At 46.4% G+C, this 12,790-nt stretch overlaps 1 protein-coding gene across 1 annotated transcript in view; it reads left to right on the plus strand.

Annotated features, from left to right (window-relative positions):
* The window catches only part of SLC34A1 (solute carrier family 34 member 1), a 165,622-nt gene that overhangs the window by 136,355 nt on the left and 16,477 nt on the right, over positions 1-12,790 (plus strand). Inside the window, exons 9-12 of the mRNA XM_078652750.1 lie at positions 6,175-6,270; positions 6,473-6,557; positions 8,961-9,128; positions 11,197-11,313. Of these exons, the coding sequence (XP_078508876.1) occupies positions 6,175-6,270; positions 6,473-6,557; positions 8,961-9,128; positions 11,197-11,313 (466 nt within the window). The remainder of the gene's footprint in view (positions 1-6,174; positions 6,271-6,472; positions 6,558-8,960; positions 9,129-11,196; positions 11,314-12,790) is intronic.

The raw sequence follows: 12,790 nt of genomic DNA on the forward strand, positions 1-12,790 counted from the left end.
TGTAAGCTTGTATGCATCTAGCCTATGCCATTTTTCCATTATACTCCTCCTTGCCCTCTACTCATCCTGTTGATGCTCTGGTTTGGTTAGGTCTAGCCTCTGCAAGCCCTCTGTACAAAATTCCTAAAGCGGCTGCCTACACACCCTGCATGTCAAACCCATGCACTGCCCTCTCATCACTGACATCATGGCATCCCACTTGACTGCGTGGACCCAATTGGTCATCAAATATTCAGTCAAAGACTGCGATAGCATATCGTGGTCCACACATCTGCTAAGACATCCACAGGGAAATGCCAATTCCGAATTTGTGTTAAAAAAACTGGTCTAGTGCTGCACCATCGGCAGGGTCTCAACTGGAAATCCACCAGCCAGCAGTCTACCTAGCCTACTGAAAAGGTGGTGAGTAATTGAATGGTAGGTAAAGAAACTATCCAGAAGTCCACAAGCCCTCCAAATTTCCAATAGCCCCAAATTAAACATCAACTCATGCAACAACCCAGTCATTTGTGGCTTCTTGTTAGCCCTGAGAAGTCTCCTATCCTGCTTCCTGTCCAAGACCCAATTAAAACCTCCTAACTAAATGAGCAGGCCATATCAACATCGGAACCCATCAGATCCTGGAACCTGAAGCAAAAGCGGGGGGTCATCAACATTGGGAACATATATATATATATATATATATATATATATATATATATATATATAATGAGACAGCCAAGTCCGCAGCAGGGGACTCCGTCCCCTCACACTGCAGAGAATCTGTCTCAGCCACTCACATGGTACCATCATCCTGAATCATGACTCTATATGAGTCCTGGGACTCACCAACTGGCAGGCCCCACTGGAGTGACCCCCCAGTCCCCATGGCCCTGCGACACCCCAAAGTGGTCTGGGATTCACAGTCCACGGGTCAATGCACCGTCCCATACCTCCAGCCAATCTCATACGTCCTGTGGTCGCTCATTGAAGTGCGCCTTACCGTTAGAGAGAACCTTCGATTTGGAGGGGTAAAGTAACATGTTCTTTAGGTTCATAGCGAGTAACTTATGTTTGACTCAAAGGAACATTAGACGCTGCTCCTGAACTTTTCTTGTGTAATCTGGGAACATGACTATAGTATGATTGTCAAATCTTGGGATGTCTTGCTGCCTAGCTGCTGTGAGGATACAGTCTCTATCCCTATAATTCAGTATTTTTGCTATAATGGCCTGAGAGGTCCTGCAAGTGGCAGAGATGAGACCAAAGCGAGGTGCGCCCTCTAGACCACAAATATTTCCAACAGCCTTCCCGGGTTCAGCTGCAGCTTGGTCCATTCTTCCAAGAAAGTTTCTGCTGATGAGCCCTCCACACACTCTTGTAACCGCAGGAATCGAAGGTTACATTCGCTTGATCGACCCCCCCAAATCCTCCACCTGAGCCTCCAACTCCCTTGTGAAAAATGTCATCATAGCCATCTGCTGCTTTAGCATGTAAGCCTTACCCTGAAGGGCCTCAATGTTATTCTCAGCAGTCGTCACCTTCTCAGCCACTTTCCTCATATCATCCCTAATTAGATTCACATCTAGGAATACTGTCTCAATCTCATGTTCCAGTGTGGTACGCAACCCATGTATGGCCCCAGTAGCTTGGCATGCAAGGGCTCACCTTCGTGCTCGTTGAGTCTGCACCCACCCCCTGATCAGCCACTGCGACAGTTGTTGGAAGGTGGCATACTGCCTGATAGTGTTAGATGCAGGCATCGTTGAATATTTGGCTTTACCCATTGTTGCGCCAACACAAATCCCCACTCAGCAGCACCGTTCCAACACAGACCCCCAAACAGTGACAGACTGTCTTGCTGAATCATTAGACCACTCCATATGGCATCCACCAAGCGTCCAGCACAGCAGTGTTCCGCAGAGCCCCGCAGTCTCTAGCACCAGCTTCAGTGGACTACACTCCCAACGGCTGCGCAAGACTCCACATCAATGAACAAGGGCTATCCAGGAGCAACCCCCCCCCCCCAGGTGCCCTCTCTGCTGCCACCCAGGGTGGACTCACATCAACAGTTTATTCCCTTGGCACTTTCTGTGTGTCTTCAGTCCCCTGCAATGGCCAAATCATATTGCGTCTGCAGCACAGGTCCTTTCTGAGTGAGTGCTCAGGCCAGCGTCATCCCAGCTTGTGTAAATCTGTCTGATTAGGCCCACTCTTTACTGGAAACAGGCACCCTAATTTCTGTGCCCCTCCTAGCTCCCTCTCATAACTGGGCCACTGTAGGTCCCCACACTGGCATCGTCGCTGTCTCTCACATTAGTCCCAATCCTGAGAGAGTGCCACTGGAGGTGGGCACCCCCCACCAGGCAACAACAGTCCCCGGCCTCGAAACGCAGCGCAGTGATCACAGAGACAAGGCGAGTAACTCCTCCTCGTGCAGAGGAACCACTCGTCCCCGATACCGCTCCGGCAGTCAGCACTTGCCCGCAAGCCCCAAGGAGAGCAAACATGGGGCCGCTCTGTCGCGCTCCCGCAGCATCTGTAAGGAGCTCCACCCCTCCATCCAGCCTTTGGCAATCCCTCTCCAGTTTTGCCTTGCCTGCTAGGCTCCACAGTCTGATACAATGTCTTCAACACTGCAGCCGATCGTCACCGGCATGTGGCAAGTGCAGAATAGGTAGCCCCCTCCCCCAGGCTCCAGGGGCTCATCAGGGTGCCAACAGCCCCTGGCAACTATCACCACTGCATGGAAGCCAGGGGCACCAGAGAACACAGCACCTCAGTGCCAGGCTCAACTACGCTCTGCAGGCCCGCCAAGGCTGCGGTTGCACGACTTGCTGTGCCGCTCAGGATTGCGACTCCTCAGCTCTGCAGGAGCCTGAAAAACAGAAGTGGTTGAAAGTGGTTCCTGTATGTTTCCAAAAAGAGCCCAAAGGGATTGTTATTTTTGACAGAAGTGTTTATGTTGGTTTCCTGTCCCTTTGGCAGAGTAGGACCCCTCTCTCTAATTTTTTGAATGCCTGAAAAACAGCTCCATTTAGTCAACCCTCCACTCCGGATCACTGACTACACTACACCTGCCTCCAACAGCAGCTCAGAGCACAGGATGAAGAAGGATTATGCACGGGTTTGCTAGGAGAGGCGAGCTCCATGTCCTGTCGGCCATCTTGCCAGGCCACGCCCCAACAAAAGCACAGGTAGACTGAAATGATCCTTGGGCAGGACTAGAATAAGAATAGGGAGGAACACTGTCAAATCAGAAGCATGGAAGTGAGGTAGGCAAGAAAGCCATACAATCACGAGCATGTGGCTGACTTATAGCTAACTCTTTGTATTGTATTGACAAGAGCTAAAGCAGTTTATAGGCAAGACTTAAAAATGGAGGGAAATCATGCTGACTGAGGTATTGTCCAAAGTCCTTCAAATAAACACCTTTCAGCTGCCGAAGTTTAAAAAAGGGGTCGGTGTTGTACAAGTGGATTATCATCCTATGACTTTGGTGTAGAACCCAGCTAGGGAAATTGTAAAATTTAGTTAGAGTTGAAGAAAAAGCCTTCTGGGCAAACTTTAAAAAACACAAACGGCTGGAGCCTCAAGGAAACTGATTGCTGAGTCAGCAGCAAAAAAAAGCATTGTACTAGCTCCCGGCTAAATATAAGACACAGTTTGAAATCCTCCGCCTCGTACATAAATGTCAGCTCACTGCTGCCAAGGAGTACCTTCAGAGTGTGGTGTATCGTCTCTGTTTACAATACTGTGCACCCACCAGTCCGTGGGTAAAATGGGGAACTTTTCAGCGCCATTTGACTCCTGCTTGCCCTCCATAATGTTTATCCTGAGACTAGCTTTAGCTTCAGATGTGACAGAACTACACAATAGCTCTTTTGTCAACAGCGAGATTGAGGTTGAACTAGAAAATACCATGTGCACTGCGCACTGGAAGTTGCCACGATTCTCACGCCCTAAACAGTTTGGCATCTCATTGCAGTTTTACATTCCTTTCATACAAACGATTTAAGCAAAAATCTTTCTGTGATCTTCAACTAGTACAATGGACTACAGCTTTGTTGACTGTAGTCACTGTAGCCTGCTGAGCCAATGAGCTTTTGGTGTCTGCCTTTCATGTTTTGCTATCAACGCGTGATCCGAAGAATCCTGGCCTTGCTGCTTCTGCTCCAAAGGCTCCCGCTCTTGCTTGCCAGTCTAATGTTGATAATTGGTTACTGCAATCTAATATATAAGGACCCTCTTGCAAAGTCCTCAGCCAAGCTCTGTGCAGTGAAGAACTATGCCGCCCGCCCTCATCCACTGATCAAATCTGTCTAACACAGATTCATCCTCACTGGACGCAACCAAAGGGTCGAATTCAATCAGGATACCATCCTCATCAATTAACTGAGTCTACTCTTTCACCTCTCCAAATGACAACACCCATCAGCCAGACTTGTCCTCCTCAAATTGTTTGCTGCCTTAGACACTGTTGACAACTCAATCCTACTCAATAGCCTTCCTTCTCTCTGTATGACTGGCAATGCCCTTCAGTGCCTCTCCTCCTACCTATCCAGTCATCATGTATTTCTGTCATGGTACTGAGCTCCATTCTCATCCAAACATGGTTTAGTGGGTGCTTCTCAGGGATCAGTTTTAGCCCCTCCTTGTGGCACTGTATACGTTCTCTCTGACCAATACCATCTCTTCCTTTGGCTTCTGCTACCACCTCTATGCTGACGATACTCAAATCTTCTCATTTCGATCTCTAGCTTTTCAATCAATAGTCAAATCCCCAACTAATTAGCAGCCATCAGGTCCTGGATGGCTGAACTAAAATTGAAATTATCTATTGTCCACCATCTTCCAAACTTTCTCAGTTTTCTCTAACCCCAAAAACTTACCAGCTCTCTCTTCATCCTACAGTCTGAATGGTATCCTTAAATGTAGAACCTGATCCCATGGCCAGATTATACTGAAAGATGACCGGGGAGAGATCCAGCTGGCTTATGATAACACAACTAAGGAACTCACTGCAGCCCGCGTCCAGGAACCTTTCAAGTAAAGCAATGTTCAAGAAAAATAAAAACTTGCCTCTTCAAGGAGGCGTTTCTAACTTTCAACGAAACACGCAGGTTTATATTCCCAGCTCCTTCTATGAAAGGGTCAGTTGAATGCCAGAATATTGTTGACAAAAAATATTCTCTGACATAAATATCGTGTCCTAAATATAGTTTACAAAAAGATCTTCGCATTGGGTGTAGATTTTCTATTAATAACTCTGGTAGGGCGATATTTGTGACAGACTGTGTTTAGTTCACCATATTCTGGTACCCTACCAAAAAGGTCAGGGTGTAATTTGAATGCAGAATGACCTTTGTCAAAGACTGCTCATAAATTACCCCCCTAGAGACCCCAGACAGGTGTCCTGCCTCCCTCAGGAAATGGTTTGAGTTTAGTCTTGACCCGCCTCACAAACTGCAGCGGTGTTATACAGTGACCTCCACCACATGCCAGCGTTATGCAAAAAACTAAATACAACTCATCCCATTCTCGTTTCATCTGAGGGCCAGTGACTGACAACACCATAGTGCTGTGAATAGTTGAAAAGACAAGCTTGCATTTCAGTGGAAACCTTGGACAGGAAGGAATTTGGGGAATCAGACCCTGCCCTCTTGGACTGGGTCCTACACACAGAGATGATGGAGAGGCACATAAATGGACATGCTGATTGCTCGGGTACCATTCAACCATCCAGACATACCAACCAACCACAGCAAAAAGAAATCCATAGTGGTTGATGAATCTTCCACTAGAGTGGGCATCAGAGGGCATGGCTACTAGAGGTCCTTACACACTAGAGGTAGGGTGGTCATTGGAGGAATCTCCATATCATGAGTGTGAGGGTCTCAGACACCAGGAAAGGGCTGGAAATTGTAGGGCTTCCACTTTCGTGAGGGTCTCGCATACCAGGAGGAACCGAGAAATCAATGGGTAACCTAAAACATGATATCTGACAAAACAGGAGTGGAGTAGGCATTGCAAGGCACTTTTCAATATGAGATTCTGGAAAGCCAGGAAGTGAGTGATCCCTTTGTGCAGCTGGAATCAGAAGCACAAAGGATGATCCACTCTAGCAGGGTTTTGTAATCTTGTACAGGGGTCTTTGATGCTCAGTGTCCTGAAAATGGCCTGTTTTGTTTCCAGCTGGATAGGTCGGTGATCACCGGTATTGCCATCGGAGATGAGACTATGCGGAATAAGAGCCTGATCCGGATCCTGTGCAAGGAGCACCATACACCGGTAATGGCACTATATCCTTCTGAGGAACCACTTTCAACCAAGATATTGTGACAAGCAATGGCTAACAACACTTTCTTTCTGGCCCACCAATCCTGTGTGTTTGCCCAATCTTGCCTCACTTTGTTGCTCACCATCACCCACTCTTAATATGTCATTTTTTCTTTCGCTCTCACTCTGTCTTTCTTGCTTCTTGAATCTTCAGGTCTCCAATGTCAGCTTCGTGCACAGTCTTCAGGAGACAAATGGCACAGGACTCACAAGCAACATGGCTGCCGAGGCTGAAAAATGTAAGTGCGACTTAGTCCTGCCACCCTCCACCTTCCTGTATCCATGCACACCTGACCTTGAAAACACACATCGGCTTCCGTGACCCATAGGGCACAAGCCCTATAAAAAGACGTGGGGGAACTAGCCAAGTTAGGCAATATGCAAGTAGCATCATGACGCGTGCCATCACAGTACATGACGTCACGACGCATGACATTACACGTGGCATCACAGGAAGTGATCTCACTGGAAGTGACATCACAAGAAGTGACATTAGATATTAAGACTTACCACATGTTTATCAGGTATATCATGAATTAGCGCATTAGGAAATTAACAAATGAGATTTGGCATTGGGGTTGTGCCAAAAAAAGTGGCGCAATCCAGACACAAATTCTGGGCCTCCACTAATACATTATGTTTTTTTTTTAACTCTGCCACAAAGAAATTGGCAACAAGGAGAAGCATGGTAGTAGATCTGTTCTGCTTAATTGGTTGCAAAGTCTGGATTTTAAAATATTTTATGGGTTTAAGGCATCTGCTGCAGAAGTGCCCAGTAAATCTCAGGGAATAAAAATGATGAGATAACTCTGGAGGTTAATGCATTTGTTAGAGAGATCTTTGATCTGTGTACGTCCCATAGTCTAATCAAAGTAGTTTAGAAGGTTAAGATGTCTCCTGCAAAGCACATCATGTTACAAAAGAAATAAAATAGTGCTATTTAAATTATTATTTGTGTAAATACTGGGACAGACCAACACATCTGACTTTCTTACAGTGCAAGCACTTATATACAAGGACTGAACAAGGTCAAAAGCGTGTGTCTCTTAAGTACCTGTGAAGAGACAAGCTGTGTGACTTTGTTTCTGTTGCATTTAAGTGTGAGGTTCCAGGAGGCCTGCAGTCAGGATACACGATCCAAAGGATGCCTGATGGCCCCTTAACTTCTGCCTTTATCTTTGGCCCAGCTGGATGTGAAAAAAAGCCCCATCGCTGCCTGCACGTTGCTTCTGGGAATGGAAAACAGACAATGTACAGGCCCTGCTGAATGTGTCTTGGGTCCCTGAAAATGACACTGGAACAAGTTCAACATATTATTGTGGGGCCCTACTTCTTGGCAGGAGGGACTGTACACCCTGTGAAACTAGTGGGTGGACCCCTTGAACCTACGTGTACTCCGACTTGTGCCCTGGTGACCTACCTCTCCCTGTGAACACCACTATCCATCCTTAGCATGCGCCACCTTATCCTGAATATAAAAAGTCAGCCTGGGCTTGAGTTCTGATCTGGCTGGTGGATGGTGTAAGCCTCACAGGGTTCCATGTATTGCACGTGTAGCTTCTGTGCGCTCTCATCTCTGCCATGATATTACAGATCCCAGTGGTCTGGCATTCTTTGTTAAGGAGGCCAGTACTGCTGGTAGACCTATCAACAGCAATGGGTACGACTGTCTTGCTGGAAGCCCACCTGACAAGCCGCTTTCCCTGACTGTCCGCATTCAGTGTGAATTGGGAATGAGGCTTTCATGTCTTCCCCTTTGATTGCTACACTTGAATCGCAGTGGCGTAGCTAGGCCCTGCGTTTTCCGCCCGCGGCGGCCGAATCTAAGAGACGGGGTAGGAATGGTTCTGGAGATTCATGTGGCATCGGCCACAGGTAGGAGCGGAGGCGGGGCCATTGCCCCCAAAACCCATGCTGCCAGGAGCAGACCGCCCCCCTTGCTATGCCACTGTTGGGCATGTGCCTCTGAAACTAGGAGTTTGCCTGCAAGCACCTAGAAGGGCATACTCACTCCTCCTCATCGTCATGAAAGAGGGGTTGGTGCTGCCTTGGTAGTGTGAAGTTGCATGACGGGCTGGAGCGGCCATCTTAAAAGGACTGGACATCCATCTGTTTCACTGAGAAGCTGTGAAAAGCTCCAGACACTTAGTCATTCTTTTTTTAGTCTGCTTCGACAGTGTATCTGTTGGTGAACTATTGTTACTAATTCTTTTAAATACTACAGAGTTAGGTTTGACTCCACCTAGAGACATGTTACCTTGTCACTTCGAGATATCGTCTATTTCATTTATAATTGTGTCTCCTCTGGAGTACATGCATTCCAATGCCTGCGGGATTGTTTTGTGTATCAGAAGTACACTGAATCATCACACGTTAAATTATTTATCTCATAGATATATTCTTTAAAGAAAGCAATCTTTTTATTTTGTTTGTATTTAGTGCCGCAGGCTTGTAGTAGGGACTCAAAATGCAAGCCAGAACTATTCATTTGATCAATGTTTGTATTTTAAGAATGTGAGATTTTTCATAGTGAAACATTTATATTTTAACATTTAAGTAATGCACTTTATGGTTAGGAATAGCCAAATAAAGTTTCTTTTGACTTTGACTATTGCCTTGCCAATGCTTGTTTCTATCTGCAGGTAACCACTTGTTTGTGAACTCCCACCTTCCGGACCTGGCGGTGGGCCTCATCCTACTGGCCGGCTCCCTCGTCGTCCTCTGCACCTGCCTGGTGATGCTGGTCAAGATACTCAACTCCACCCTCAAGGGCCAGGTGGCCAAAGCCATCAAGAGAGTCATTAACACAGGTCAGTGGTGGTGGGTGCCACGGAGGGGAAGTGTAACACCAGTGAGAGCACTGCAGAGGTAGCTGGTATAAGGGATTTAGTTGCTCTTATTGGCAAAAGATGGCACTCGCCATAAAGGAAGCCATTTTGGAAAAGAAAAGTGCTGCCACTGGCAAGGTAGATGTAAATAAGCAAACGGGCATAAGCAAGATCCACCTTAAATCAGAACTGGAAGGAAAGCACCTTACTGCTGTATATAGTATGATAGTTAACTGAGAACACAAAAAGCAGAAAAGACTAAGGGGCGCATTACGATGTCGGTCCGAGTGGTCTCCGATCGACATCACAGTAGTCTCGGGACCGACCGACCTCGAGTTGGCGGTCCAGACACCGCAATTACGATGCACCGCACATGGTGCAGTCGCAAGCTCTCATTTCTCTATGGGAGCTTGTGCTGCAGTCAGAAAGTGGCCGCAACACAGGCTCCCATAGAGAAATGGGATTTTTTTAATCCCTGAATTGAGTGGTGGGCACCTCGTGGTGCTTGCCACATGGTGTAGGGATTAACGGGGGCTCCATGGGTGCCCCCCTGGCCTCCAACTGGAGGCATGCGGAGGCATGGGGGCCCAGCTAGGGGCCCCTCAAGTGTCTTTATCATGGCCTGTTTATGTTGCAAAGCCCTACATGAAAAGCCTGCCGGAAACTGACATCGTAATCCAGACGGCGGAAATACTATCCTTAAGGGATTACGTTATGGTCCGACTGGCCGACGGGCGTCTTGAGCCAGAATGATCAGCCGGTTTACACTCCAACCGTCTTCATTGTAATAAGGCGGTCAGACTGTACACCTTAGATGTCGGTCAGAGGCTTTCCAATCTAACATCATTATAGGGACCTTTATATTAAATCCCAAGGTTGAGGAAAGACATTACAAGGCACCTGCCAGAATCCTCAGTAAATGGAGCTCCAGGTTGGTATGTGAAAGACTGTGTTCATGCCACTGCTCCGGATGACTGTCAATACCCAATAACAAAGCTCCTTACATAGAGAGCAGGAATGAGACTTCTACCAAGAAATGAGAGACATTGCGTCTACCCTTCTCTTCTTAAAGTGCCCTAATGAGAGGGTAGAGGTAGGCAAACATCAGGATGATGGAAACACGACTGGTCACTTTGGGACTCCAGTCGCTGAGACAGGAGTCCCAAAGTGACCAGTCGTGTTTCCGTAGACCCCAGCCGAAGGTTATGCCATCAAGTGGTGTCTACCATTCGGTAGCAGCACAGCAATACACAATTCATGACTGCTGCCCAACTCTTGGTTGGGATGTTCTACAATGTTCAGGAGAGCTGGATCCCAATTACAGAATGGATTGTCACTAAGCATGCATACTCCTTCTTTCCACATCATCAAATATTTATTATGGAATTTAGATACATAAATATTAAATATTGTACTAAATCAGTATGTATATTCTAACAGCCATCCTCATAGACTTTTCATGTTCAATTATCATTCTGTCGGGGATCACTACAAGCTACCAGATTACACCAGCTACTGCTTAAACTGCTTCGCTATTACTACTGAGATCTAGAACCAGGAAGGGATTGTGATCCCTTAGCGCAAGGTTCTCCAAAGTCGGCCTTGTGAGATTTTTAGTATATTCCCATTTAGATAAATCTAGTTATCTTAAAAATCTGGCATGTACCCGGCCCTCCAAGACCGACTTAGGAGAACCCTGCCTTAGCACATGCAATGCTGTGAAATGGCGTCAAGCAACAGCTAGTGACTACTGCGCCACCAGAAATTGGCAGCAGCACAAAGCCAGGAGATCCTTTTCAATGAACTGCAAAACACAGATCAGAATCAATAGGAGATGTAAATCAATATCCAAACAAAGCATATATGATGGAGAAGGTATATTATCAAACAATGGGGGAAGGTCCATGGGTTGATGGTGTTAGCCTTGTGTGGGGCTATCTTTTGGGGAAGGAGGGGATTGGGGCAGCACGTTCCCATAAGCATGTGTTGCACTGCAGTACTACTCTACTGATGAACATTGCTCTGATCTTGCTTTACTTTTTGGGTTTAGATCTGCCGTACCCCTTCAGTTGGGTGACCGGATACTTTGCCATGTTCGTTGGTGCTGGGATGACCTTCGTGGTGCAGAGCAGCTCAGTCTTCACTTCAGCTATCACACCACTGATCGGTAAGAGGCAGTCCAACCATTGCAGGGAGCAAAGACGACAAGCCTTTGCCTCCTTTTTGAAGCTCATTTTGGGTATTGTTTTTTATTATGGATTGTTGCCACACGCAGGACACTTCACTATGCCATTTATTAGGCTATTCTATTGTGTTAGAGTTTTGCACTGGCAGGATGTGTTGCGAAAGTATAACTATAAGGTTATTGTCAGTCTTGAATGTAGGAGGGATGTTCTATGTTCATTAAGCTCTAGGTCAGGTCTGTTGCCAAATCTGGATTAATTAATCCTACACAAACAAAGGAGCCTTCATTCTTAATTATATCACTTGGTCTTCTTGTGGGACTAGGCCCAGGGCCAGGTGTCTATTCTTGATGTGTGTGGGTGGTACACATAAAGATGCAGAACAACTGAACACATGGAGGAAGCTTAAATTTGGATGCCAAATTGTTTAATAAATCTAAACATAATACATGGAGAAAACTCTAACAATAGCAGTTAGTGATTATGATAAACTAACAAGCCCACTCTTTTCTCAAATGGCATGTCCCAAATCCAAAGGCAAAAGGTAAACAAAGCCTCGACTGCAGCTTCAAGTAACTTCCTAAACGCTTAAAAACATACACTGTGATGTAAAATCGTAACCATGGCATTTAAGGGAAATCTACAGTGAAGCCATGGATTAGGGATTGGCACTAACTGTGACGTTTCAGGGGACTCAGGAAGGAATTCCTGAAGGAGGCTCCCCGGCGTAGTATTCTTCCTTCTGAATTCATCTGTCTGGCGCATGAAGGACCCTGCAACAAAACTGGTTGACTTCAGCAGCATATGGAGGTCCTGATGGATACTGGAATATTGTTCCAAATATTCAGTGCATAGATGGAAAAGACCTGCTGCCTAATTTTTTCTTTTTTTTACACTATTTAGTTTGTGGTCTGATTGTGCCCTGGCTGCGGGTATGCCAAGAACCACCAAAAATGGTGAGCTTGTCTGCAAGATAAACGGGGTGCTGGTTGTGACGGCTTTGTAAATAACACAGCAACTTTCGAAGATGCCACTTGCCGGTTGTGGAGCCAAGGGAGTGCCATCAGGATATGGGTGATGTGATCATATTTCTTCAGAGCCTGGATGAGATGTGCTGTGGTGTGTAGCATGCACGTAAGGGGGTCAGAGAGCAGTATGGGATGCCATGGAAGATCATGGAGCAGGTCAATACCACCATCCAGATACAAGCATGAGGGCTTGAACGGAAGTCCTGAAGTCGCTTTCTGGAAGAAACGGTTATACTCTCTTTAGAAGAGCGAGCCGGTGCCAGAACATCTGTATTTTTTGCAGTTTGTTACTTGAGAATGAGTTTGTGCTCAGAGTGAATCTAAGTGACTTGACATTCAGTCAAACTTGGTGGTGTTTAAAGCTGTTTAGTTTCATGTCCTTGCACCAGGTTTGTAATGTTTTAATGAGAAGGGGGTTGCAGTGATTAATCTT

Source organism: Lissotriton helveticus, chromosome 7, assembly GCF_964261635.1.
Source record: "Lissotriton helveticus chromosome 7, aLisHel1.1, whole genome shotgun sequence".
Taxonomy (NCBI): domain Eukaryota; kingdom Metazoa; phylum Chordata; class Amphibia; order Caudata; family Salamandridae; genus Lissotriton; species Lissotriton helveticus.